Raw genomic sequence first — 26,145 nt, 5'->3', positions numbered from 1 at the left:
TGAACGGGCGGGGAACAGAGAGAAGTAGATCCTTGGAAAATAGGCTTTGCTCTCCCTCAATTACAGCAAAACAAAAGAGCTGGTCATCGACTTCAGGAAGCAAAGGATCGTACACACCCCTGTCTGCATCAACAGGACCGAGATGGAGATAAACAAAGAACAAAGAAAAGTACAGCACAGGAACAGGCCCTTCAGCCCTCCAAGCCTGTGCTGACCATGCTGCCCGTCTAAGCTAAAATCTTCTACACTTCTGGGGTCCTTATCCCTCTATTCCCATCCTATTCATGGATTTGTCAAGATGCCCCTTAAACATCACTATCGTCCCTGCTTCCACCACCTCCCCCAGCAGCGAGTTCCAGGCACCCACCGCCCTCCGTTCAAAAAACTTGCCTCATACATCTCCTCTAAACCTTACCCCTCGCACCTTAAATCTATGCGCCCTAGTAATTGACCCCTCCACCCTGGGAAAAAGTCTCTGACTATCCACTCTGTCTATGCCCCTCATAATTTTGTAGATCTCTTATCAGGTCATCAAGATGGTTGATGGCTTCAAATTCCTAGGTGTGCACACCACCAACAATCTGTCCTGGTCCACCCATGTCGACTCTACGACCAAGAAAGTACAACAGCATCTAGACTTTCTCAGGAAACTAAGGAAATTCGGCATGTCCACATTGACTCTTACCAACCTTTACAGATGCACCATAGAAAGCATCCATCAGAACCTGGTATGGCAACTTCTCAGCCCCAGACCATAAGAAACTACAGAGTCGTAAACATAGCCCATCCACCACACAAACTCGCCTCACATGCATTAACTCTGTTTACACGTTCTCTGCCTTGGAAAAGCAGGCAGCAGAATTTTAAAAAATAATAATTTAGTGTACCCAATTAAGGAGCAATTTAGCGTAGCCAATCCACCTAGCTTGCACATCTTTGGTTTGTGGGGGCGAAACTCACACAAACACAGGGAGAATGTGCAAAATCCACACGGTCAGAGACCCAGAGCCGGGATCGAACCTGGGACCTCAGCACCGTGAAGCTGCAGGGCTAACCCACTGCGCCACCGTGCTGCCCCCACCCACCTGGCTTATTCACTCTTCGAACTTCTTCCATCGGGCAGGAGATACAAAAGTTCGAGAATGCAGACCAACAGATTAAAAAAAACAGCTTCTTCCCCGCTGTTACTAGGCTCCTAAACAACCGGATATATGGACGGATATTGTTGCTGCCACACTCCTGTGGACGGATCTGATCTCTTCACACATCTTCTCTGCTGAGTAATACTACACTCCTTTCTGCTTCACCCGGTGCCTGTGTCTATGTATTTACATTGTGTATTTTATGTTTGCCCCATGTATTTTTCTTTTCATGTACAGAATGGTCAGTCTGGACTGTCCGCAGAACAATACTTTTCACTGTACCTCGATACAAATGAAAATAAACAAATCCAATCCAAGAGGGGAATGTGTAACGAGACCTTGGTGTCCATGTACACCAGTCGCTGAAAGTAAGCAGGCAGTAAAGACAGTAAATGGTATGTTGGCCTTCATAGCGAGAGGATTAGAGTACAGGAGCATGGATATCTTGCTGCAATTTTACAGGGCCTCGGTGAAACCACACCTGGAATATTGTGTGCAATTTTGATCTCCATATTTGAGGAAGGATGTTCTTGCTGTAGAGGGAATGTTTACCAGACTGATTCCTCGGATGGTGGGACTGACATATGAGGAGAGATTGAGTCGGTTAGGAAGGGGGATGTGATCAAGGTGTACAAAATTATGAGGCACATAGATGGGTAAATAGGAAGAAATATTTCCCCTTAGTCGAGGGTCAATAACCAGGGGGCATAGACTTAAGGCACATAAAATTTAGATGGGATTTGAGGGAAAGCCTTTCATCCAGAGTGTGTTGGGAATCTGGAACTCAACTGGCTAAAAGGGTGGTAGAGGCGGTAGCCCTCACATTTGAGAAGCATTTAGATGAGCACTTGAAACGCCATAGGCTACGGACTAAGTCTGGAAAATGGGATTAGAACATATAGGTGCTCGATGGCTGATGGCTGGCACTCACACAATGGGCTGATGGGCCTATTGTGCTGTAAAACTCTTATGACTCTATAACCACTGCAGTACTCGAGATGTACAACACTGTCGAATGTAATGATAAATCAAGTCCCATCTTCTCTCTAAAATAGTTATCCCTGGTGTCCTGGCCAATATTCATCCCTCAATCAAGATCACAAAAGCAGATTAACTGGTCAATATCATGTTGCTTTTTGTGGAAGACTATGCTTCCTACATTACAACAATGACTACACGTCAAAAATTACTTCATTGGTTGTTAAAGGCATCAAGGAGTCTGGCATCATAAAAAGCACTATATAAACGCAAGTCTTTCTTTTCCTGTTCAGAAAAATAAAAAAAAGTGCAATTTAACAATGATACCTCTGTTAAAACATATGCATCCTCCGCAGTACATTCAGCTTTGTCTGTTGGATTACTTAGTGCAAAAATTATAGGACGTTCATTGATGCTTCCCATGGACCTAATCACGTCTTCGGTGAAAAGTCTGCCAGCACCTGCTACTCCTGCCAAAAACAAATGGAATAAAGTCATCCTGAAAGTTTTGGAAAGAGGGGAACAAAAAGAAAGAGAATATCAGGTGACAAACTTTAATTCTTGATAAAATACTAGCTGCACTGCTGTACGTTTTTGGTTTACATTACAGATTTCAAATACTTGCAGTATTTGATATTTGCAGGCAGCACGGTAGCACAGTGGTTAGCACTGTTGCTTCACAGCGCCAGGGTCCTGGGTTCGATTCCCGGCTTGGGTCACTGTCTGTGCGGAGTCTGTACGTTCTCCCACTGTCTGCGTGGGTTTCCTCCGGCTGCTCCGGTTTCCTCCCACAAGTTCTGAAAGACATGCTGTTAGGTGATTTGGGCATTCTGAATTCTCCCTCGGTGTACCCCAACAGGCACCTGAGTGTGCAGTGTTAATGTAAGCCTACTTGTGACACTAATAAAGATTATGTATTATTTGCATGGAAATTCTTAAAATCATGACTGATGTAAAAAGAAGCGTTTCCCTCATTTCACAGCCTTCATTAGGATTTGAAGTCAGGGTAAAGGCACAGTAAAATGATTGAAAGTTATTTTTGCCAGAATTTGGATTTATTCTCAGAGGAAGGTAATCAACTAGAAGCAAAATGCAGAATGTGTTTTCCATAAAGATATAAAAAAACTTTAATACTTTAAACAAAATCAAACATGCAAAAATATTTAAATTACACTATTCATGATTAATTTAGGCCCTACAATTTTGTACTATGTCCACTTTCCAATAGTTTATCATTGAGGAAACCTGCAATATTTAAAGAGCGGCTTAGATATTATTCAAAATTGGCAGAAAGCGGTGGGCACACACCATTGTACACCCGAGTGAGAACAGATTAAGTGAGGAGTTGGGAATTTGGTTCAGCGCAAACTTTTGATCAGATTTTCTTTTTTTAATAAAAAGTATTTTTAAAAAGTTACAACACATAACCAGCTCAAGAAACAAATTTCCCAACACACAACTATACAGTTTGTACAAATTCTTCGCCCTACCCCTCCCTTCGATGAACTCACGAACATTCCCCACCTTGCCTCGAAACCCTCCGCTGAACCCTTAACTCAAGTTAATTGTTTCCAGTCGAAGTAAGCCATATAAATCAGCCAACCAGGCTGCAAGCTCCGGTGGCGTTGCTGACTGCCACTCCAATAAAATTTGTCGCCGGGCAAGCAGAGAGGCAAAGGCCACAATATCGCCTTTCTTCCCTCCATCAGCTCCGACTTCTCAGATATCCCAAATATCGGCACCAAATTGTCCGGCTCAACCTCCCCTCCCACTAGCCTTGCTAGCGCCACAAACACTCCTGCCCAGAAGCCTCCACATTTTCGCAATCCCAGAACACGTGTGTGATTCGCTGTCCCCGCCCACACTTTTCGCACTCATCTGCCACCCCCCTGAAAGAACCCACTCATTCTTGCCCACCTCATGAGTATCCCGTGCACGACCTTGAACTGTATCAGGCTCATCCTTGAGCACGAGGTCACATTTACCCTTCGTAGGACCTCACTCTATACTCCCCAGTTTATCTCCCCTCCCAGCTCCCCTTGCCACTTCTCCTTAATCTTCACCACCCACTCACCTCCCTGTTCTCCCAACCATATGGATTATATGTCTCTGATCCTGCCCTCCCCTTCCACATCCAGAAGCAGCAGTCACTCCAGCAAGGTGTACCTCGGCAACCCAAACCTTCCCAGGACCTCAAACAGGTACCGCCACTCAACCCAGTCGAAGGCCTTCTCCGCATCCATGGACACCACTACCTCTGGTACCTGAGCTCACGATGGGGTCATAATCACATTTAACATCCTCCTTATATTGCCAGAAAGCTGCCTGCCCTTTACAAAGCCTGTTTGGTCCTCCGCAACCACCCCCAGGACACAACCTTCCATCTTCACGCCACCAACTTAGCCAGAACTTTCACGTCTGTAATTATCAGTTGCATGGGCCTATATGACCCACATTCCAACGCGTCCTGCCCCTTTTTCGGTATTAACATGATCATAGCCTGTGTCATCGCCTCCGGTAGCTCCCCTTCTCCAACGCCTCATTAAACAGACCCAAGAGATCCAATGGACTCCTTATATAATTGTGCCGGATAGCCTTCGGGCCCCGGGGCCTTCCCTGACTTCATACCCCTTATACTGTCCAATATCTCCTTCAGCCCGTTTTGGTATAATTCTGGATATGGTAGATCTGTGGAGCATCTTCAGACACACATCCCCCCCCCCCCCCCCCCCCCCCCCCCCCCGGGTCTGCCCTGTACAGCTCCTTATAATAATCCCCAAACACCTCATTTATCTTCTCCAGCTCCGACATCACATGCCCTGCCCCAGTCCGTATCTTCAATATTTCCCTGGACACTGCCTGCCTCCGTAGCTGATGCGCTAACATTTGACTCGCCTTCTCCCCGTATTCATACTGCACCCCTCTTGCCCTACACAGCTGTCCTACCGCCCTCCCCCTTGCCAGCCAATCAAATTGCCCCTGGAATTATTTGTTCCTTACCAATCCCTGCGTCGTGGGCACCCTCGAGTACGCGCTATCTACCTCCACTATCTTGTTCATTAGACGTTAATATTCCTCCCTCCTTTTCCTATCCACATGTGCCTTGGAGGAGATAATCTCCTCTTAGACCACTGTTTTTTGCACTTCCCAATGAGTGGCCGCCGAAACCTCCCCGTTTTGGTATAATTCTACATAATCTTTAATCACAGCCTGCGCTTTGTCACAAAACCCTCTATCTGCCAACAACCCCGAATGGAGCCTTCACCCCGGTCTCTGCTCCTGTCCCGATCTAAGGCAAATCTCCAGCCAATGTGGCGCAAGGTCAGAGATTATTAGCTCCGCCCTTCCCACCCTGACCACCACAAAAAAGCAAATTCTGGTATACATCCTGCGCACATGCGAAAAAAAGGAATACTCCCTTCCCACTGGGTTCTAGATGCTCCACAGATCTACCATATCCATCTTCTCGCATAATCAACTGGTGCGTGGCCTAGCCTAACCTGATCCTTCACGCGGAGGTGCGTCTCCTGCAGAAAGACCACCTCTGCTTTCAAGCTCCTAAGTGCGCAAAGACCAGAGATCTTTTGACCAGTCCATTGAGCCCACGCACATTCCCCTCTACCGAGCGCCAACCTCCCCTTTTGGCTCTACCCCCATTAATTTCACCCTATATCTGGCCCATCCAAGATGGCCCCTTTCTCAGCCCCGTACCATGTTTTTTCTCCAACCTCGCCTCGTCGTCCCCACCCCCGCCCCACCCACGGCCACCTCTCTCGGCCTTCTCCACCACCTCACTTCTGTTCACCAACATTACCTGCCAGCATGGCAACTCCTGCCCAAAAGGTTTCTTCCACTGACCCCTCTCCCACCCTCACCTCTCTGCTCTGTGAAGGCTCCCCGCTGACATCCTCCTCCCGAACAAAGACTCATCTCAAACCACAGGTCACCGTCTCAAAGTACAAACAAACAAACAGAGGCAGGGGGGGAAGGGGGGGGGGGGGCAGGCAACAGGAGGGCGATGGGAGCAGCCGTCCCCTTATAAACATTTCATCCTGCTACCCTTTGTCAATCCAACAGTAAAAGAAAAAAGAAAAATACCACATCGGAGGAAAAGAAAACCCCACTCCCTCTAACCCCCATTCTACTCATATTCCCAATTACTTCAAGGTGTCAGTGCCTCCTTCCAGAATTGATCAAATCAGTTCGTCCCCAGTTTATGCTCTTTGATAAAGTCATTGGTGCTTCTGGGGTCTCAAAATAGTATTCCCGGCCTTCATACCCAAAGCTTCTCTGGGTAGACCACCCCAAACATGATCTGCCTTGGCTTTGTTGAACCCCGCACACAGTTTTGCCAGCTCAGCTCAAATGTTCTAGTATATTCGGACCTTGTTCACCTCCCATTCACAGTTGCGTTTCTCCATGGCCCATTGCAGAATCTTCTCTTTCTCCATGAACTTATGGCGCCTCACGATGTCCACCCGCGCCGGCTCCCCCGTTCTAGGCTTCTGCCTCAGAGATCCTTGCGCTCAGTCCACTTCAGGGACCTTATCCAACACCCCCTCCACTAGGATCCTCAAAACGTACCTCGTGGCACTCGCACCTTCCACTCCTGCTACCCTCCCACTATCCGCCTTGTTGTTGAAAATACGGGGAAAATGTGTCATTTGAAACATGACAATATCTGGTCTGAGAGCAACATGAGAGGATACAGGGAAAGATCCCACAAAAGGTTAATAGCAGCTGCAAAGGGCAGGATTATAAAATGCAGATTCTTTCTCTAAAGCAGGTTTAGCAAACACACAGGATTCTTGTATTAAGCTAAAACAATGGCTCACACCTTCATTGAAAGTAACTATCTTAGGAAGCATCTGGAAAAGCATGGATGAGAGTTTCAATTGAATTAAGTGATGAATGTTTAAAACAGGCAGGTCTTTCAAGTTATAACTAAGTGGATTTTTAGCATACAGCTAAAAGCAAAGGTTTCACACCTTCATTGAAATTAACTTTCTTAGTAAACAACTGGAAAGGATGGATGATGTTCAGTTGAATTTGGTGTCAATTCTAAGTGTGAAATTCTACTAACATCAAGTAAATTAAAGAAAATTGGAGACAACCTGTCTACGAGAAACATAATTTAAAGTCAAAATCAGAGGCAAAGTTATGAGCTGGGGACAATTGAAAAATTTAACTATTGAAATGATGACAGGAATTAAAAGTAACACCTATTGAAACCAAAGCATTTTTTGAATATCACAAAGGAACTTTGAACATCACAAAGGAAACAATGTAATCAGATCTGAGGGTTGAGGTCATGCCCAAAATGAATACTTAGTTGTATTAGAATGTTTAGATCAAAGATACTTTTTAAAATCAAAGTGAAATAAGTTAATTTACAATAAGGTCATAAAAACTGAACATCTACCAGAAAGAGAATATAAACCCAGGGAGCAGAAGCAGAAGGAGAAGAGAACTCAGAGAGAGGAGAGAAGCATATTCAGCTCACACAGCTCGGTCATGGGAAAGACAAGACAAGCAGCCGAGCTTAAACAGCTATACATCTAAGGAAGACTAGAATTTAAACAGGAGTCAGAGTCAGCTGAGAGATAGCTAGCAGAGCCAGCTCTTATAGCTCAGTACATGGGATCGACAAGACACAGCAACGGAGCTAACCAGCGAATACATCTCAAGAAGACCAGACTTTAAAGAAAATTGATTGTCAAGGTGGGCCTGAAGGTCCCTTCAACCAACCAGCAGGATCCAGAAGCAAGATCTCTTTACCTTTCTGTAAAGAAAGTGTTTTCAGCTTTTAAAAGAAAAAATATAATAAGAAAATAACAACTTAACCTGAAAAAGTGCTTATTCCTGAAAGTCTACTTTACTCACTTAGCAATGCAGGACCCAGGACATCGATGCTACTAAGTGGTAAGTAGATAAAATCTTCGGTGAAGGTATGGGTTATACCGGGGGATAACTTGAAAATATAGTTTGACCTGAAGTGCACCCACCGAAGCCTGCATCGGAATCAGGGAGTGAGAATCCCTGTTCACCATTTAGAATGTCGGCCCTTTTTGGTATAGGGGGAATTCTAAGAATAATGGTGAGTTTTCAAAAACAGCCTTCGGATTCTGCCATCTCGATCTATTTTTCTGCCCTCCAGCTTTGCTCTCAAAGTCTTGCAAACGTCTCCTAGAGCCCCACCTCCGCCTCCAATGCCACCACCCGATCGCTGTGGTCCGACCACCCTCTCAATCTCTCGGATCGGTGACCTTGCGCCTCCAAACATTTCTCCACCCTCTCCATTGAGCCCTTTAGGGGTGCCAGCACCCCTTCGATGGCCTTCAAGCGATCCTCCCACATCTCCTTCCTCTGCTGGCGGAACTCTTCCTTGATCAAGTCCATCAACTGTTCCATTTGGAACTTTGCTACTTGCCTTCCCCCTCTGCCATTCTTCCACTGGCTGCCGCACCACAGATCTCTTCCAACTTCTTGGCCAGGTCTTTCACCTTCTTCTGCCGGGTTTGGTAACCAGCAGACATACCACTCCCAGGGGGAACTTCTCCTCCGACCTTCAGCTACACTTTTCTGTCAAAGTTGCAACCAATCTCCGCCATCAAGAAGGAGCTGCCGTGCGTGCAACTACTCACACCATGGCTTCCACCGGAAGTTGGTAAGATTTTCTAAATGTTAAATTTTGGGTTCTTAATTTCAAACATTGATAGCTGAACAGCCAAGTTAAACAGGGAGCTGCCCGAAATGGCACCTATCTGTCTATCTCCTGAAAGTAGCTGTCCTCAACTATAGCACAGGGTTTCCCAAAATTTTCCAGCCACAGAACACTTTTTTCTTTTAAATTTAGAGTACCCAATTCATTTTTTCCAATTTAAGGGGCAATTTAGCGAGGCCAATCCATCTACCCTGCACATCTTTGGGGTGTGAGGGCGAAACCCACGCAAACACAGGGAGAATGTGCAAACTCCACACGGACGGTGACCCAGAGCCGGGATGGAGGCTGGGACCTCGGCGCCGTGAGGCAGCAGTGCTATCCACTGCGCCACTGCACTGTCCCACAGAATACTTGACCTCCCCAAATTATTGAAGGAACCCCTGAAAAACATCCTTATTATCTAGAAGAATTAAACTACAAAAAATATATTATTGTTTAATAGGTACAAAACACTGGTGAGAATTGCTTATAGGCGAGCAATGTAAATCATGGTTTAAATTAGGAAATTAGAGATGCATACAACAAGTGTAATAGAGTAATCATGGAGCGTTTCAATCTATAGAGACTTGTAAACCCAAGCAGTACCAATTTTGTGGAGAATTAATTCTTGGAATGTGTGCAAGATGGATTTCTAGAGCAGTATTTTTTTTTCATTCTTTTGTGGGATGCAGATGTCACTAGCAAGACGTCACCAGCTTTAAGGGTTGAATGGCCTAATCCTGCTCCTATTTCTAATGTTATTAAAATAAACTACATTTTTTTTTAGTGCACGGCTCATTTTAAAGAATATCCCCAACACCATCAACTCCACTATGTGAACTATTACTACCAGTAATCACACATATACTTCAGGCATATATGGTTAAGTCACTGGGTAATTCACAAGGCTAATTCACACGGAGAATGTGCAAGAAAATAATACGGAGGAATAGGATGCTCAGAAAAATGGTTTAAAAATAAAAGGCATGCGGCCCTGTTAGAGATATTGTGAACAAAAACTGAAGTTGATACTGTGAAAGCAGGCATAGCTACAAAATGAAAAGCGACTGTAATTCAAATGGAGTTGAAGGAAATACAGTCTTGGAATTGGGAGGTCACAATATTTTCAAGATCTTTGAAGAGGGGAAGACAGATTGCTGGTTTATAACTGGATGAATCGATCCAATCTAAAATATATATATGTAAAAATTAGTGACTGAAGTTCACATTGCCCGAGAACACTACTCTGTTCTTCAACATGCAAATGGCACTCTTCTTTTCAAAACGATTCCAATTAAGGGGCCATTTGTATCGTGGGAGAGAGAGAGAGAGCACGAGAGAGAGAGGGAGAGCAAGAGCAAGAGCGAGAGCGAGAGAGAGAGCGAGACATAGAAACGGGGAGAATGTGCAAATGCCACACGGACAGGACCCAATTACATTCTCCAGTAGCTTTTACCACTTACCAATAATAGCAGTGGGTTTTAGTACATGCACTGCATCCAGAAATGTCTTGCCCATCTGATCAGGTGCCGGGTGGGCATATGCTTTTTGGTGAGCATCAAGTGGCTCCGGTCGATCCTGTATTCCGAAGCAACATTGTTAGAATTTAACAGTTAAATTCTAACACAGTTCAGGCTCAGTTACACTGCCAACATCCGAGATAGGGTTAAATGTTAAAAAAAAAATACAAGCACTTTTATCCCCACTGGATTTGCCAAAAACGTACACCATCAGCAACCCAGATAATGACAACAAATTAAGAAGTATTTGATACTTTGAAGTTCACTGGTTATAATATAGGCAGAATATGGAACTGCTTTGAAATATCCCAGAAAAACAACATAATTGATCTTTTGCTTTTTGACAATGGGATATAGCAACATTTTTGCACTAAGCATCTAGTATGTTGGACTAGGAATTCAGGCAACTCATATTCACAGTAAAGTTACTTACGCTATTCCAAAAACGGCAAGCCTTAAATGTGATTATTTAAAGCAACTAAACTACAACTTATAATTGAATGTTTTACATTTGCACTGAGCCCACAAGATTGTGACATTCATTCTGACTAGTTTCATTTTCTAACAGAACAGAAGAACTTTTCAATATAACATCTATCTTTCCTTCTTAGAAATTTGTCCAAACCCAACCAAGCCATTAGGAAGGAGTTTTTCTCTCAATACTTTCTTTTCATATACTTGGAGTATCCAATTCATTTTTTCCAATGGATGGGAGGCGGACTCACGTGATGGACTCGACTGTAGTTTCTTATGGTCTTGGGACGACCACTTGCCATACCAGGCTGTGATGCAGCCAGATAGGATGCTTTCTATGGTGCATCTGTAAAAGTTGTAAGAGTCAATGTGGACATGCAGAATTTCCTTAGTTTCCTAAGGAAGTATAGGCACTGATGTGCTTTCTTTATTATTAATGTCACAAGTAGGCTTAGATTAACACTGCAATGAAGTTACTGTGAAAATCCCCTAGTCCACCGGTGGCGAATCGAAGGTCCAACCAGGTTCGGGCAGAGTATTCTAGTCTGTGTAGGGGACACGGTAGGGGTGTCCACTCTCCCCACCACTGTTTACCCTGGTCATAGAGTCTTTGGCAATGGCACTTAGGTCATCGAACATTTGGCGGGGGATAGTGAGAGGGGGGTGGAGCATAGGGTCTCGCTCTGCTTCTTTACATAACAGTCCCATTGGGGGGAATTGCAGGAATTATGGGGATATTGGAGGAATTTGGTCGGTTCTCAGGTTACAAGTTAAACATGAGCAAGAGTGAGGTCGTCGCCATCCAGGAAAGGGGGCAGGAGAGGAGACTGAGGGAGATACCATTTAAAGTGGTGGGAAGGAGTTTTAGGTACCTGGGGATTCAGGTGGCAAGGGACTGGGGTCAGCTCCATAAGTTAAACTTGGGCAGGTCGATCAAACAAATGAAAGGGGACATCCATAGGTGGGACCTGCTTCCACTGTCATTGGCAGGGCGGGTACAGACTGTGGAGATGACAGTCCTCCAGAGGTTGCTGTTTGTGTTTCAGTGTCTCCCAATCTTCATCCCCAAGGCATTTTTCAGGATGATGAACACAGCGATCTAGGGTTTTATATGGGCTGGGAAGACCCCGAGGGTGAAGGAGGTACTTCTGGAACGGGAGCGCGGAGGGGAGCTGTGCCCTTCCGAACTTTATTAATTATTACTGGGCGGCTAATATATCAATGGTTATGAAGCGGGTAGTGGGTGAGGGGTCGGTGTGGGAGCGAGTGGAGGTGGCATCTTGTAAGGACATGAGTCTGGAGGTTCTGTTAATGGCACCTCTGCCGTTCCCACCGGCTCAGTACTCCACAAGTCCAGTGGTAGTGGAAACCGTGAGGGTGTGGGGGCAATGGTGGGACAGGAGATGTGTTGGTAGAATTTCGGTACTATACTCTGAGGTTGGCCGATTGAAGTCCCCAGCCACGAAGAACAAGGCCTCTGGGCATTCCGTTTCAAGGTTGTTTATATCGGTGTACATTTCATCAAGCTCTTCTTCACTTCCACCGGAGGCCGGATGTAGACTACTGTGATAATGGCTGAAGTGAACTCCCGTGGAAGGTAGTATGGGCGGCACTTCAGTCAGGTATTCCAGGTCCTGGAGCAGTTGTTCACCAGGGTCGCCACATCTGAGTTGATGAGGAAGCAAATCCCTCCACCCTTCACCTTGCCCGAGGATGCCATACAATCTGGTAAATTGAGAAGCCCTCAGGTTGTATGGCACAGTTCGATCAGGCAGAAGTGAACCATGTCTCTGTGAAACAGAGCACACAGCAGTCTCGCACTTCCCACTGAGAGGTGTCTAGTGTTAAGCTCGTCCAGCATGTTTTCGATCATTTGGACGTGTTCCAGGAGTATGCTGGGGAGAGACTTGAAACTGCGTTGTTTTAGTCTCTTGTTTCCTAGGTGGTAGCTGCTTCTGGATGGTCCCGGGATATGATGAGAGAAATCTGACCTTGTGGAAGGTAAGTGATTGCATCTGGAGGGGTGCTGGGCTCTTTTTGCAATTTCGGGGTGAGGGGGTCATGTTCGCAATCTGGTCAGGCCCTCAGGTTCCATGAGGTTGGGTCTTCCTTTCAGTGTGTTTGGGTTCCCAAGTGGAGTCGTCACTGCTTTGGGGTGGTTAAGTCGTGTTTGAGCCAGGTCACATGGTCGGATACAGTGGTGGGGTGGGGAGCTCCCGAGATCGGGCCTCGATCTAGGTCTGGTCGGGCCTCCACATTGATCTTCTTCTTTTCCCTGTTCAGGTAAGTCGGGATGCTGGGTCATGCATTCCGGATGCCGAGTTTCAGTCGAGGTCGGGCCTCCTCCGCTTCAAAGTCAAGGTTGGGGTCTGGTTCCAATTTCCAAACAATTTACCATTGCATAAAATATCATCAATTTAATTGAAAAAATATGGTGGCATGTAAATTGGAATGCCAATGTACTGACCCTTGGTTTTGAAAATTTCTCGGGTCAAATTCAGACTTGTCACAAAAGTACATTAAATGTAGTTCTACACATGCCTTCTTTTCTTTGATCATCGCAGCTTGACTATCATGTCTGCGCAGCTCAAGTGACCTTCATTACAGACCAACCAAAATTGCTGCAACTGCATTCAGTTTAGATACTGAAATAATTCTCCAAGTGTCGTTTCTAGCCTCTCAGACTCTTAATTCCGGACAATAATGAGAACCACCTCACCTGTACCTAAGGCAGGTCAGAAGACAGGTATCCAAAGATGTTGGATATGGATTTACATAAAAGTTACATAAATGCTTTAGACCACTTGCTCACCTTATAAAGCAGGCCATGCTTGTCAAACATCCATATCTTGCTCTGTGCTATCTCTCTGGGCATTCCAGATTCTTTCATTGCCAGCACAATCAGATCAGCAATACCCAAGGCTGCCTGCATAAAGTAATAAAAAATGTTTGTAAAAAAGTGCTATCCATAACATAAAATATGACAGAAATGTGAGGGATGTGAATAACGTGGACAGATTGGAGAAGCTGGGGCTGCTCTCCTTGGAGAAGAGAAAGTTCAGGGTCTGCGCTGAATAGAACCAAAGGACACAGATTAACATGACATGATTGGGAAACAACTTTTACACAGCAAGTGGGTAGGACCTGGAATGCGCTGCCCAAGAGTGTGGAGGCGGCAAATTTGATTGTGGCTTTCAGCAGGAAATTGGATAATTACCTGAAGAGAAACAAATTGCACGACGACATGGAAAAGGCAAGGGATTAGGACGAGCCAAGTTATTTTAGAGAGAGCTGCCAGGAACATAACAAGTTAAATTGTCTTCTGTGCTGTAGCCATTCTAGATTCCATGAGAAACTACCATATAGATTTGCATGAACAAAATTGTCAAATCCGGCAAAAAAAAATTCTCCAAATGCTATTTAATTATTTGCTAGGTTTTAGTGGACATGAGGAAAAAATACCTGAAAATCTTACAATAACATACCTAACTGAACAAGTGAAAATATCCTCCCAGTATCCACCCTATCAAGTCCCTGAGGGATCTATAGGTGTCAGTAAGATCATCTTTCATTCTTCTAAACTCCAATGGGCATAGGCCCAACTTGTTCAACCATTTTTCACAAGGTAAGCCCTTCATCCCAGGAATGAATCAAGTCACAAGGGAATCATGCCGAATTTCCTTACTTTCCTGAGGAAGTACAGGCACTGTTGTGCTTTCTTGGTGGTAGCGTTGACATGGGTGGACCAGGACAAATTTTTGGTGATGTGCATCCAGAGGAATTTGAAGCTGTCAACCCTCAGCCCCGTTGATGCTGACAGGGGTGTGTACAGTACTTTGCTTCCTGAAGTCAATAAACAGCTTTTTAGTTTTGTTGGCATTGAGGGGTAGATTGTTGTTGTTACACTACTCCACTAGGTTCTCTACCTCCCTCCTGTATTCTGACTCGTTGTCCATCGAGATCTGATGACGGTCATGTCGCTGGTTTAGCTCAGTGAGCTAAATCGCTGGCTTTTAAAGCAGACCAAGCAGGCCAGCAGCACGGTTCGATTCCCGTACCAGCCTCCCCGAACAGGCGCCGGAATGTGGCGACTAGGGGCTTTTCACAGTAACTTCATTGAAGCCTACTCGTGACAATAAGCGATTTTCATTTCATTTCATTTCAGCAGAACTTGTAGGTGGAGGTGGAAGCAGATTTTGCCACGCAGTCGTGTGTGTACAGGGAGTAGAGTAGGGGACTAAGTACACAACCTTGCAGGGCCCCGGTATTGAGGACGATCATAGAGGAGGTGTTGTTGTTTATTCTGATTGCGGTCTGTGGATCAGAAAGTCGAGGATCCAGTTGCAGAGTGAGGAGCCAAGTCGTAGGTTTTGGAGCTTTGATATGAGCTTGGCTGGGATTACGGTGTTGAAGGTGGAGCTGTAGTCAATAAAAAGGAGTCTGATGTAGGAGTCCTTGTTCTCGAGATGCTCTAGGGATGAATGTAGGGCCAGGGAGATGGTGCCTTCTATGGACCGGTTGCGGCAGTATGCATATTGCTGTGGATCTAGGCATTCTGGGAGTATGGAGTTGATGTGTATTATGACCAACCTCTCGAAGCACTGCATTCCGATTGATGTCAGGGCCATCAGATTGTAGTCACTTAGGCACGCTGCCTGGTTCTTCTTTGCACCAGTATGATGGTCGTCTTCTTGAAGCAGGTGGGGAGTCGGAACGGAGTAGGGACAGGTTGAAAATGTCCGCGGACCATCTGCCAGCTGGTTCACGCAGACTCTGAGTGCACGACCAGGGATCCTGCCTGGACCTGTCACCTTCCAAGGATTCACTTTCAGGAAGGCCGATCTGACTTCGGAAGCTGTGAAGGTGGGTGCAGGTGTGTTTTGGGCTGCTGGGGCAATCGACAGCGGATCAATGGTTTTCTGCTCGACCCGAGCATAGAATGTATGCCGTTCGTCGGGGAGGGTTTGCGGTGCTGCCAGAGATACTGCTTGGCTTCACTTTGTAGCCCATTATATTGTTTAGGCCTTGCCACAAACGACACGAGTCTGTAACCCTAGTCTGTGACTCTAGCTTGGTCTGATATTTTCTCTTGGCATTCCAGATGGCTTTGCAGAGGTCGCAGCTAGATTTCTTGTATAGGTCAGTGCTGCCCGACTTGAATGCCTCAGACCTGCCCTTCAGAGGGAGTCAATCTCTCGATTAAGCCATGGTTTTCAGTTGGGGAACGTACCCACTGCTTTCTTTGGCACACAGAGGTCCACACATTTGCTGATGAAGTCTGTGACGGTGGTGGCATACTTATTTAGATTCGTTGCTAAGTTCTTAAATATGGACCAGTCCACTATCTCCAAGCAGTCTCATAGGAGCTCTTCTGTTTCTTCGGACCACTACTGCACAACCTTCTCCGCCAGATTACCTCGCTCAAGTTTCTGCTTGTATACCGGGAGAAGGAGCACCGGCTTATGGTCTGATTTTCCAAAGTGCAGTCGGGGGATGGAACGGTAGGTGCCCTTGATTTTTGTGTCGCAGTGGTCAAGAACAGTCTTAAATGGGAGGCCACTTATTTTGAAATCGTGACCCTTAATTCTAGATTCCCCCAGTGGAAGAGATCCTCCAAGCATCTACTCCAAAAAGCCCTTTCAGAATCACGTGTTTCAATAAGATTACCTCTTATTCTTCTCAATTCCAATGAATATACACCCAACCTGCTCAACATTTTCTCATAAGACAATGCCTTCACCCCAGAAATTAGCCTATTAAAACATTTCCAGTCCAAGTATATCCCTTCCTTCAGAAAGGAGATCAGAATTGTCCACTGTATTCGAGGTGCAGTCTCACCAGTGCCTTCTACAGTTGCAGCCAGGCTTTCATATATTTATACTCCATCCCTCTTGCCATAAAGGCCAACATTCTGTTTGTTTCCTTAATTACTTGCTTAACTGCATGCTAACCATTTATGATTCATGGGCAGCACGGTAGCATTGTGAATAGCACAATCGCTTCACAGCTCCAGGGTCCCAGGTTCAATTCCGGCTTGGGTCACTGTCTGTGCGGAGTCTGCATATCCTCCATGTGTGTGCGTGGGTTTCCTCCGGGTGCTCCGGTTTCCTCCCACAGTCCAAAGATGTGCAGGTTACGCGGATTGGATTAAGCGGAATTCAGGGAGTTAGGAGTTAAACTAAAAAGTAGGACCTCAAAGGTAGTAATCTCAGGATTGCTACCAGTGCCACGAGCTAGTCAGAGTAGGAATGTCAGGATAGATAGGATGAATGCGTGGCTCGAGAGATGGTGCAAGAGGGAGGGATTCAAATTCCTGGGGCATTGGGACCGGTTCTGGGGGAGGTGGGACCAGTACAAACCGGACGGTCTGCACTTGGGCAGGACTGGAACCGATGTCCTAGGGGGGGTGTTTTCTAGAGCTGTTGGGGAGGGTTTAAACTAATGTGGCAGGGGGATGGGAACCAATGCTGGAAGTTGGAAGGTAGTAAAACAGGGACAGAAACAAAAGGAAGTAAGGGGAAAAGTGCAAGGCAGAGAAGACATAGTCAGAAATCCATAAGGGCGACAGTACAAGGTACAGTAACTGAGGGGAGCACAGTGAATAGGCCCAGTAATAACAAAAGGAATAAAACTGGAGATGTTAAGATTCAAAACAGAGGTAAAAAAACCAACATAAGTGTACTTTACCTGAATGCTCGTAGTATTCGGAATAAAGTAAATGAGTTGGTGGCACAAATCATCGTAAATGACTATGATTTAGTGGCCATTACTGAAACATGGTTAAAGGATGGTCACGACTGGGATTAAATATCCAAGGGTATCAAACTATTCGGAAGGACAGAGTGGATGGTAAGGGAGGTGGTGTTGCTCTGTTATTTAAGGATGACATCCGGGCAATAGTAAGGGATGACATCGGTGCTATGGAGGATAAGGTTGAATCCATTTGGGTGGAAATCAGGAATAGTAAGGCGAAAAAGTCACTGATAGGAGTAGTCTATCGGCCACCAAATAGTAAGAGATGGTGGGGCAGGCAATAAACAAAGAAATAACTGATGCATGTAGAAATGGTACAGCAGTCATCATGGGGGATTTTAATCTACATGTCGATTGGTTTAACCAGGTCGGTCAAGGCAACCGTGAGGAGGAGTTTATAGAATGTATCTGCGATAGTTTCCTAGAACAGTATGTAATGGAACCTACGAGGGAACAAGCGGTCCTAGATCTTGTCCTGTGTAATGAGACAGGATTGATTCATGATCTCATAGTTAGGGATCCTCTCGGAAGGAGCGATCACAATATGGTGGAATTTAAAATACAGATGGAGGGTGAGAAAGTAAAATCAAATACTAGTGTTTTGTGTTTAAACAAAGGAGATTACAAGGGAATGAGAGAAGAACTAGCTAAGGTAGACTGGGAGCTAAGACTTTATGGTGGAACAGTTGAGGAACAGTGGAGAACCTTCCAAGCGATTTTTCACAGTGCTCAGCAAAGGTTTATACCAACAAAAAGGAAGGACGGAAGAAAGAGGGAAAATCGACCGTGGATATCTAAGGAAATAAGGGAGAGTATCAAATTGAAGGAAAAATCATATAAAGTGGCAAAGATTGCTGGGAGATTAGAGGACTGGGAAATCTTTAGGGGGCAACAGAAAGCTACTAAAAAAGCTATAAAGAAGAGCAAGATAGAGTATGAGAGTAAACTTGCTCAGAATATAAAAACAGACAGTAAAAGTTTTTACAAATATATAAGACAAAAAAGAGTGGCTAAGGTAAATATTGGTCCTTTAGAGGATGAGAAGGGAGTTTTAATAATGGGAAATGAGGAAATGGCTGAGGAACTGAACAGGTTTTTTGGGTCGGTCTTCACAGTGGAAGACACAAATAACATGCCAGCGACTGATAGAAATGAGGCTATGACAGGTGAGGACCTTGAGAGGATTGTTATCACTAAGGAGGGAGTGATGGGCAAGCTAATGGGGCTAAAGGTAGACAAGTCTCCTGGCCCTGATGGAATGCATCCCAGAGTGCTAAAAGAGATGGCTAGGGAAATTGCAGATGCACTAGTGATAATTTACCGAAATTCACTAGACTCTGGGGTGGTCCCGGTGGATTGGAAATTAGCAAACGTGACGCCACTGTTTAAAAAAGGAGGTAGGCAGAAAGCAGGAAATTATAGGCCAGTGAGTTTAACTTCGGTAATAGGGAAGATGCTGGAATCTATCATCAAGGAAGAAATTGCGAGGCATCTGGATAGAAATTGTCCCATTGGGCAGACGCAGCATGGGTTCGTAAAAGGCAGGTCGTGCCTAACTAATTTAGTGGAATTTTTTGAGGACATTACCAGTGCAGTAGATAACGGGGAGCCGATGGATGTGGTATATCTGGATTTCCAGAAAGCCTTTGACAAGGTGCCACACAAAAGGTTGCTGCATAAGATAAAGATGCATGGCATTAAGGGTAAAGTAGTAGCATGGATAGAGGATTGGTTAATTAATAGAAAGCAAAGAGTTGGGATAAATGGGTGTTTCTCTGGTTGGCAATCAGTAGCTAGTGGTGTCCCTCAGGGATCAGTGTTGGGCCCACAATTGTTCACAATTTACATTGATTATTTGGAGTTGTGGACCAAGGGCAATGTGTCCAAGTTTGCAGATGACACTAAGATGAGTGGTAAAGCGAAAAGTGCAGAGGATACTGGAAGTCTGCAGAGGGATTTGGATAGGTTAAGTGAATGGGCTCGGGTCTGGCAGATGGAATACAATGTTGACAAATGTGAGGTTATCCATTTTGGTAGGAATAACAGCAAACGGGATTATTATTTAAACGATAAAATATTAAAGCATGCCGCTGTTCAGAGAGACTTGGGTGTGCTAGTGCATGAGTCACAGAAGGTTGGTTTACAAGTGCAACAGGTGATTAAGAAGGCAAATGGAATTTTGTCCTTCATTGCTAGAGGGATGGAGTTTAAGACTAGGGAGGTTATGTTGCAATTGTATAAGGTGTTAGTGCGGCCACACCTGGAGTATTGTGTTCAGTTTTGGTCTCCTTACTTGAGAAAGGACGTACTGGCGCTGGAGGGTGTGCAGAGGAAATTCACTAGGTTAATCCCAGAGCTGAAGAGGTTGGATTATGAGGAGAGGTTGAGTAGACTGGGACTGTACTCGTTGGAATTTAGAAGGATGAGGGGGGATCTTATAGAAACATTTAAAATTATGAAGGGAATAGATAGGATAGATGCGGGCAGGTTGTTTCCACTGGCGGGTGGACAGCAGAACTAGGGGGCATAGCCTCAAAATAAGGGGAAGTAGATTTAGAACTGAGTTTAGGAGGAACTTCTTCACCCAAAGGGTTGTGAATCTATGGAATTCCTTGCCCAGTGAAGCAGTTGAGGCTCCTTCATTACATGTTTTTAAGGTAAAGATAGATAGTTTTTTGAAGAATAAAGGGATTAAGGGTTATGGTGTTCGGGCCGGAAAGTGGAGCTGAGTCCACAAAAGATCAGCCATGATCTAATTGAATGGCGGAGCAGGCTCGAGGGGCCAGATGGCCTACTCCTGCTCCTAGTTCTTATGTTCTTATTGGCCATGATAAATTGCCCTTAGTGTCCCTTAGTGTTGGGTGGGGTTACTGGGTTATGGGGATAGGGTGGAGGTGTTAACCTTGGGTAGGGTGCTCTTTCCAGGAGCCGGTGCAGACTTGATGGGCCGAATGGCCTCCTTCTGCACTGTAAATTCTATCTATGTACAAATACACCCAGATGTCCTGTCCCTCAACATTCTGCAATCTCTCTCCATTTATATACCATTCTGCTTTTCTATTCTTCCTGAAGTGGACAACTATTCCCCACTTTATACTCAATCTGCCAATTTTTACCCACTCACTTAACCTACTGTTTCCATTTGACTCTGTATCCTCCTCACAATTTGTAGACCACGAAGGGAATCCACACCAAGTTGTAGAAAGAATTAACGTTTTATTACAATAACTATTATTTTCATGGCATGAAAGATCCCAGCCGTGTCTCAGTACAAACTGGTCAACATTATACAGAAGTTTAGCTATACATGATTCAGGGTTCCCCGCCCCTTTAACGAGGCTCACAGGGAGTTTAGTCATTGCCACTTTGCAAGTCCTGCGCGGGCGATGACACCCCTCCTCCCCAAAGTCCGAAGAATCTTCCAATGATTGTGGTGATGGGGGGCACTGGACTAGCATATTCTGTGCGCCGTGAACCCTCCGGTTGCGCAGGCGAAAGTCTTTCCGATTGGAATGCTGAATCAGAATCTCTGCTGGAGGCTTCTGCACTGTGGACTCGCCAGAGTCCACCGTGATTGGTCTTGAGCCCCTTGGGGTTCTGATCTGGCCCGCTCAGGTATCAAGTTCGGTTGGACAAGACCTTTCTGTTCATGAGGAATTTACAGAAAAATTGGTCACCTGGAACTAATGTGATCCATATGCTTACGCATTACTCGGGACTTCATTTGGTAGGAAACGGCCCTCTCTGGCAGATTACGGTCCTGGAGATCCACTGGGCACCACCTGGCAAATTTTGGACATACACTGCATCACCTGGTACAAAGAACCTGGGCACCGATGTCAGGGAAGACCATGCTTAGGTGGATCCGAAGTCTCCGCCCCATCAGCATCTCAGCTGGGAGGGGCGGCACAGTGCCAAGCACTGCTGCCTCCAGCGCCAAGGACCCGGGTTCAATCCTGGATCACTGTCTGTGTGAAATTTGCACATTTTCCCCTATCTGCGTGGGTTTCACTCTCACAACCCAAAAATGTGCAGGTTAGGTGGATTAGCCACGCTAAATTGCCCCTCAATTGGGGGGAAAAATTGGGTACTCCAAAATTTAAAAAAAATATATCTCAGCCAGGGCCATCCCAGTCACGGTGTGCAGGTAGTCCTATAACAAAACAGGAAACTGGCCAGCCTAGTGTCCATTGATCCCGAAGACCATTTTCACAATCCACGTTTGAACATCTGGACTGCCTGCTCTGCTAGCTCATTTGAAGCTGGGTGGTTCAGGGCAGTCCGAATGCATTGTGCCCGTTGGCCTTCAGAAGCCCCGAGAACTCTTTGCTCATAAAAGGTGTGCCATTATTAATGACTAACACCTCAGGTTTGCCATGGATACAAATATACAAACGCAGCTTTTCGAGTGCAGCCTTGGAGGTAGTCGCCCAAATCTTGTGACCCTCCAGGAATTTGGAATGGCCATCAATTGGGGTGCGCAGCATTAACCCCTGAAATGGCCTGGCAAAATCAGCATGCAACCGCGCCCATGGCCACCCTGGCCACTCATTCCCAAGGGTGGAGGAGCGCGGCTGGCAGGAGTTTCTGGTGCTCCTCACGGACTGAACAATTGGCTCAACGATGTTCCATGTCAGCATTCAGACCTGGCCACCAGACGTAACTGCGTTCTAACATTTTCGTTTTGACAATCCCGGGTGTCCGTTGTGGGGGTCTTGCAGGATATAACAGTGGCCCTTTTCCGGGACAATGACATGCATACCCCAAAGCAGAACTCCATCCTCTCCACTAAATTCAGCTGCGTTAACATGGAATTTAGCCACAGCACCCGGGTGTACGGTGGCACATTGGTTAGCACTGTTGCATCACAGCACCAGGGACCCACCCCCACAACCCAAAGATGTGCAGGATAGGTGGATTGGCCACGCTAAATTGCCCACGCTAAATTGCCCCTTAATTGGAAAAAATGAAGTGGGCACTCCCATTTAAATTTATATAAAAACAATGGCACTGCATTGCGGAGTGTGCCTTCAATGGCTTCTCCACTATTTGGCTGCTGAACACAGGAACTATGCCTAATAATTAATAGCCATGATGTGGAGATGCCGGCGTTGGACTGGGGTCTTCACCTTTGACAACAAATTCTTCATCCAGACGCATGGAACAGCCATGGGGACCAAATTCGCACCTCAATATGCCAACATCTTCATGCACAAGTTTGAACAAGACTTCCTCACCGCACAGGACCTTCAACTGACGTTATACACCAGATACATCGATGACATGTTTTCCTTTGGACCCACAGCAAAGAATCACTGAAACGACTACACGATGAGATCAATAAATTCCATCTCACCATCAGACTCACCATGGACTATTCTCCAAATTTTGTTGCATTCTTGGACACACTCATCTCCATCAAGGACGGTCACCTCAGCACTTCGCTTTACCGCAAGCCCACAGACAACCTCACTCTGCTCCACTTCTCCAGCTTTCACCCAAAACACATTAAAGAAGCCATCCCCTATGGACAAGCCCTCCGTATACACAGGATCTGCTCAGACGAGGAGGAGCGTAACAGACACCTACAGATGCTGAAAGATGCCCTCGTACGAACGGGATATGGCGCTCGGCTCATCGATCGACAGTTCCAACACGCCACAGCAAAAAATCGCACCAGCCTTCTCAGAAGACAAACACAGGAAAACACTGACAGAGTACCCTTCGTCGTCCAGTACTTTCCTGGGGCGGAGAAACTACGACATCTTCTTCGCAGCCTTCAACACATCATCAATGAAGATGAACATCTTGCCAAGGTCATCCCCACACCACCACTACTGGCCTTCAAACAACCTCGCAACCTCAAACAAACCATTGTTTGCAGCAAATTACCCAGCCTTCAGAACAGCGACCACGGCACCACACAACCCTGCCAGGGCAATCTCTGCAAGACATGCCAGATCATCGACTTGGATACCACCATTACACGTGGAAACACCACTCACCAGGTACGCGGCACATACTCGTGCGACTCGACCAATGTAGTCTACCTCATACGCTGCAGGAAAGGATGCCCCGAAGCTTGGTACATTGGCGAGACCATGCAGACACTGCGACAACGAATGAACGGGCACCATGCGACAATCACCAGGCAGGAATGTTCCCTTCCAGTCGGGGAACACTTCAGCAGTCAAGGGCATTCAGCCTCTGATCTCCGGGTAAGCGTTCTTCAAGGCAGCCTTCAGGACACGCGACAACGCAGAATTGCCGAGCAAACACTTATAGCTAAGTTCCGCACTCGAGAGTGCGGCCTCAACCGGGATCTTGGATTCATGTCGCATTACATCCACTCCCCACCATCTGGCCTGAACTTGCAAAATTCTACCAACTGTTCTGACTTGAGACAATTCACACCTAATAACCTGTGATTATCCCTCTCTCTGGATCTGTAATGATTTGATTACCTGCAAATTCTTGCATTCCAAGCATTGTCCGGCATCGCTGACTTTGTCTAATAAATGTTTCTGGATCATACCACTCCAGTCACCTGAAGGAGCTGCGCCCCGAAAGCTCGTGTTTGAAACAAGCCTGTTGGACTTTAACCTGGTGTTGTAAGACTTCTTATTGTAATAATTAATAAGGGTATTTCATCAATTTAGCTTTAGCCCTAAACATGATCTATGTTACTGAATGATGCGCTCTGTGCAGAAGTCAAGAAACACCCCCAAAACGTGTGGAAAAAAAAGAAAAATGAAATGAAATGAAAATCGCTTATTGTCACAAGTCGGCTTCAAATGAAGTTACTGTGAAAAGCACCTAGTCGCCGCATTCCGGCGCCTGTTCGGCGAGGCCAGGGTGGGAACTTTTTCACCAAATGTGTCAACAGCTGAGCATCAAGACCATCCATATAATGAGCCCTATATTGTTTGTGTTATGGGTGAAAGTAAAGAATACAATGTTGTCTTACCTCCCCTGCTCCAAGGAACAGATATTTGTGCTCTGTGATTGGTCTATGAATCAGTCTCTGGGCTGACATCAATCCTGCCAATGCTACTGCTGCAGTGCCTGTGTAATACAAACACAACACTAGGTGGCAAACACCGACCACATAAAGCAAAGAAACACAACTTTCAAATCAGGTTGAAAAGCACTGGATCTCCTGAAGCACTTTCAAGCAAAATAAATCCATGTACAATTACAAACAAAATTGCACATTTGATAACTTTTTAAAAATAAATTTAAAGTGCCCAATTCTTGTTTCCCCCTCCTCAATTAAGGGGCAATTTAGCGTGGCCAGTCCTCCTACCCTGCACATCTTTGGGTTGTGGGGTGAGATCTTGGATTTGATAACTTAAAAGAATAATTGAAAAACATCAACTTTATTTTACAATTCCTCATCTGCACAAAATACTTCTTCTTTAAAATACTGAAGCAATTGAAGTCAAGAAAAGCTAATAGAATTGTTGGTTTCTCACTAGGGAACAAATCATGGTGAGAATTCCTGGGCAACGTTTTGATATCTTCCTTTTGGGTTGTGGGGGGGTGAGACACACGCAAACACAGGGAGAATGTACAAGTTTCGAAATCCTCATCATCACTCCCTAAATCGCGAGGATGTTAACATCTGGATGATACCAGTTAGCTGCCGTGCCAAATCAAAAGCATTTTTTCAGTTCTTGATTAGTTTGATATCAGGGACCTTCAAGTGTGTAATCACTTTTTAAAACAAACTTTTTTGTACCAACAGCGTTGAACTCAAAATCCATACTCCACATACTCCACGTAAACAAAAGGCTTCCCTTGCCATACTTTTACCTATACGTTGTCGTCTAGACTTTGTCTGCAGTTACAGAACCCATGATAGTTTCTTCGGTAGACAATCATGCTCGTTAGCGAATGACTGACAGAGAAGAGGTGTCTATGGTATCGGGTTCGCTAGCTATTGGCACCCTGCAGTTTGGGAATTCAACCATTTTAATGGACAGCATGGTGGCACAATGATGGTGGCACGGTAGCACTGCTGCCTCACAGCTCCAGGGTCCCAGGTTCAATTCCAGCCTCGGGTGACTGTGTGGAGACTGCACGTTCTCCCAGTGTCTCTGTGGGTTTCATCCGGGTACTCCGGTTTCCTCCCACAGTCCAAAGATGTGCAGGTTAGGTGGATTGGCCATTCTAAATTGCACTGTAGTGGCCAAACAGTGATTAGGTGGGGTTACTGGGATACGGGTATAGGGTGGAGGTATGGGCTTAAGTACGGTGCTCTTTGCAAGGGCCAGTGCAGACTTGATGGGCCAAATGGCCTCCTTCTGCACTGTGGATTCTATGAGTCTAAGTAATATTTTTTTCAGTTAGCTGGATCAGGTTAGAAACGTACCTTGAATATCATCATTGAATGTGCAATATCTATCTTTGTATTTCTTCAAAAGCCTGTGGGCATTTGTATTCCCAAAGTCTTCGAATTGAATAAGGGTATTACGACCATACCTATTAAGAAGGAGTCCAATAAATTTCTAAACCAGTAGCTGATATGTCAGACAAATGTACAAAGTTGTTAAAAGCACCTTAGAAGTACATG

At 45.5% G+C, this 26,145-nt stretch overlaps 1 protein-coding gene across 3 annotated transcripts in view; it reads right to left on the bottom strand.

The window, feature by feature from the left end:
- The window catches only part of me2 (malic enzyme 2, NAD(+)-dependent, mitochondrial), a 110,189-nt gene that overhangs the window by 25,347 nt on the left and 58,697 nt on the right, over window positions 1–26,145 (bottom strand). For all 3 annotated transcript variants that reach the window (XM_038790515.1, XM_038790517.1, XM_038790516.1), the window contains exons 8-12: window positions 25,945–26,054; window positions 24,538–24,635; window positions 13,630–13,743; window positions 10,287–10,401; window positions 2,448–2,590 (exon numbers count right to left, since the gene is read on the bottom strand). In XM_038790515.1, the coding sequence (XP_038646443.1) occupies window positions 2,448–2,590; window positions 10,287–10,401; window positions 13,630–13,743; window positions 24,538–24,635; window positions 25,945–26,054 (580 nt within the window). The remainder of the gene's footprint in view (window positions 1–2,447; window positions 2,591–10,286; window positions 10,402–13,629; window positions 13,744–24,537; window positions 24,636–25,944; window positions 26,055–26,145) is intronic.

The sequence above is a fragment of the Scyliorhinus canicula genome, chromosome 3 (genome assembly GCF_902713615.1).
Source record: "Scyliorhinus canicula chromosome 3, sScyCan1.1, whole genome shotgun sequence".
Lineage (NCBI taxonomy): Eukaryota > Metazoa > Chordata > Chondrichthyes > Carcharhiniformes > Scyliorhinidae > Scyliorhinus > Scyliorhinus canicula.
This window is presented reverse-complemented; position numbering and strand designations above follow the sequence as displayed.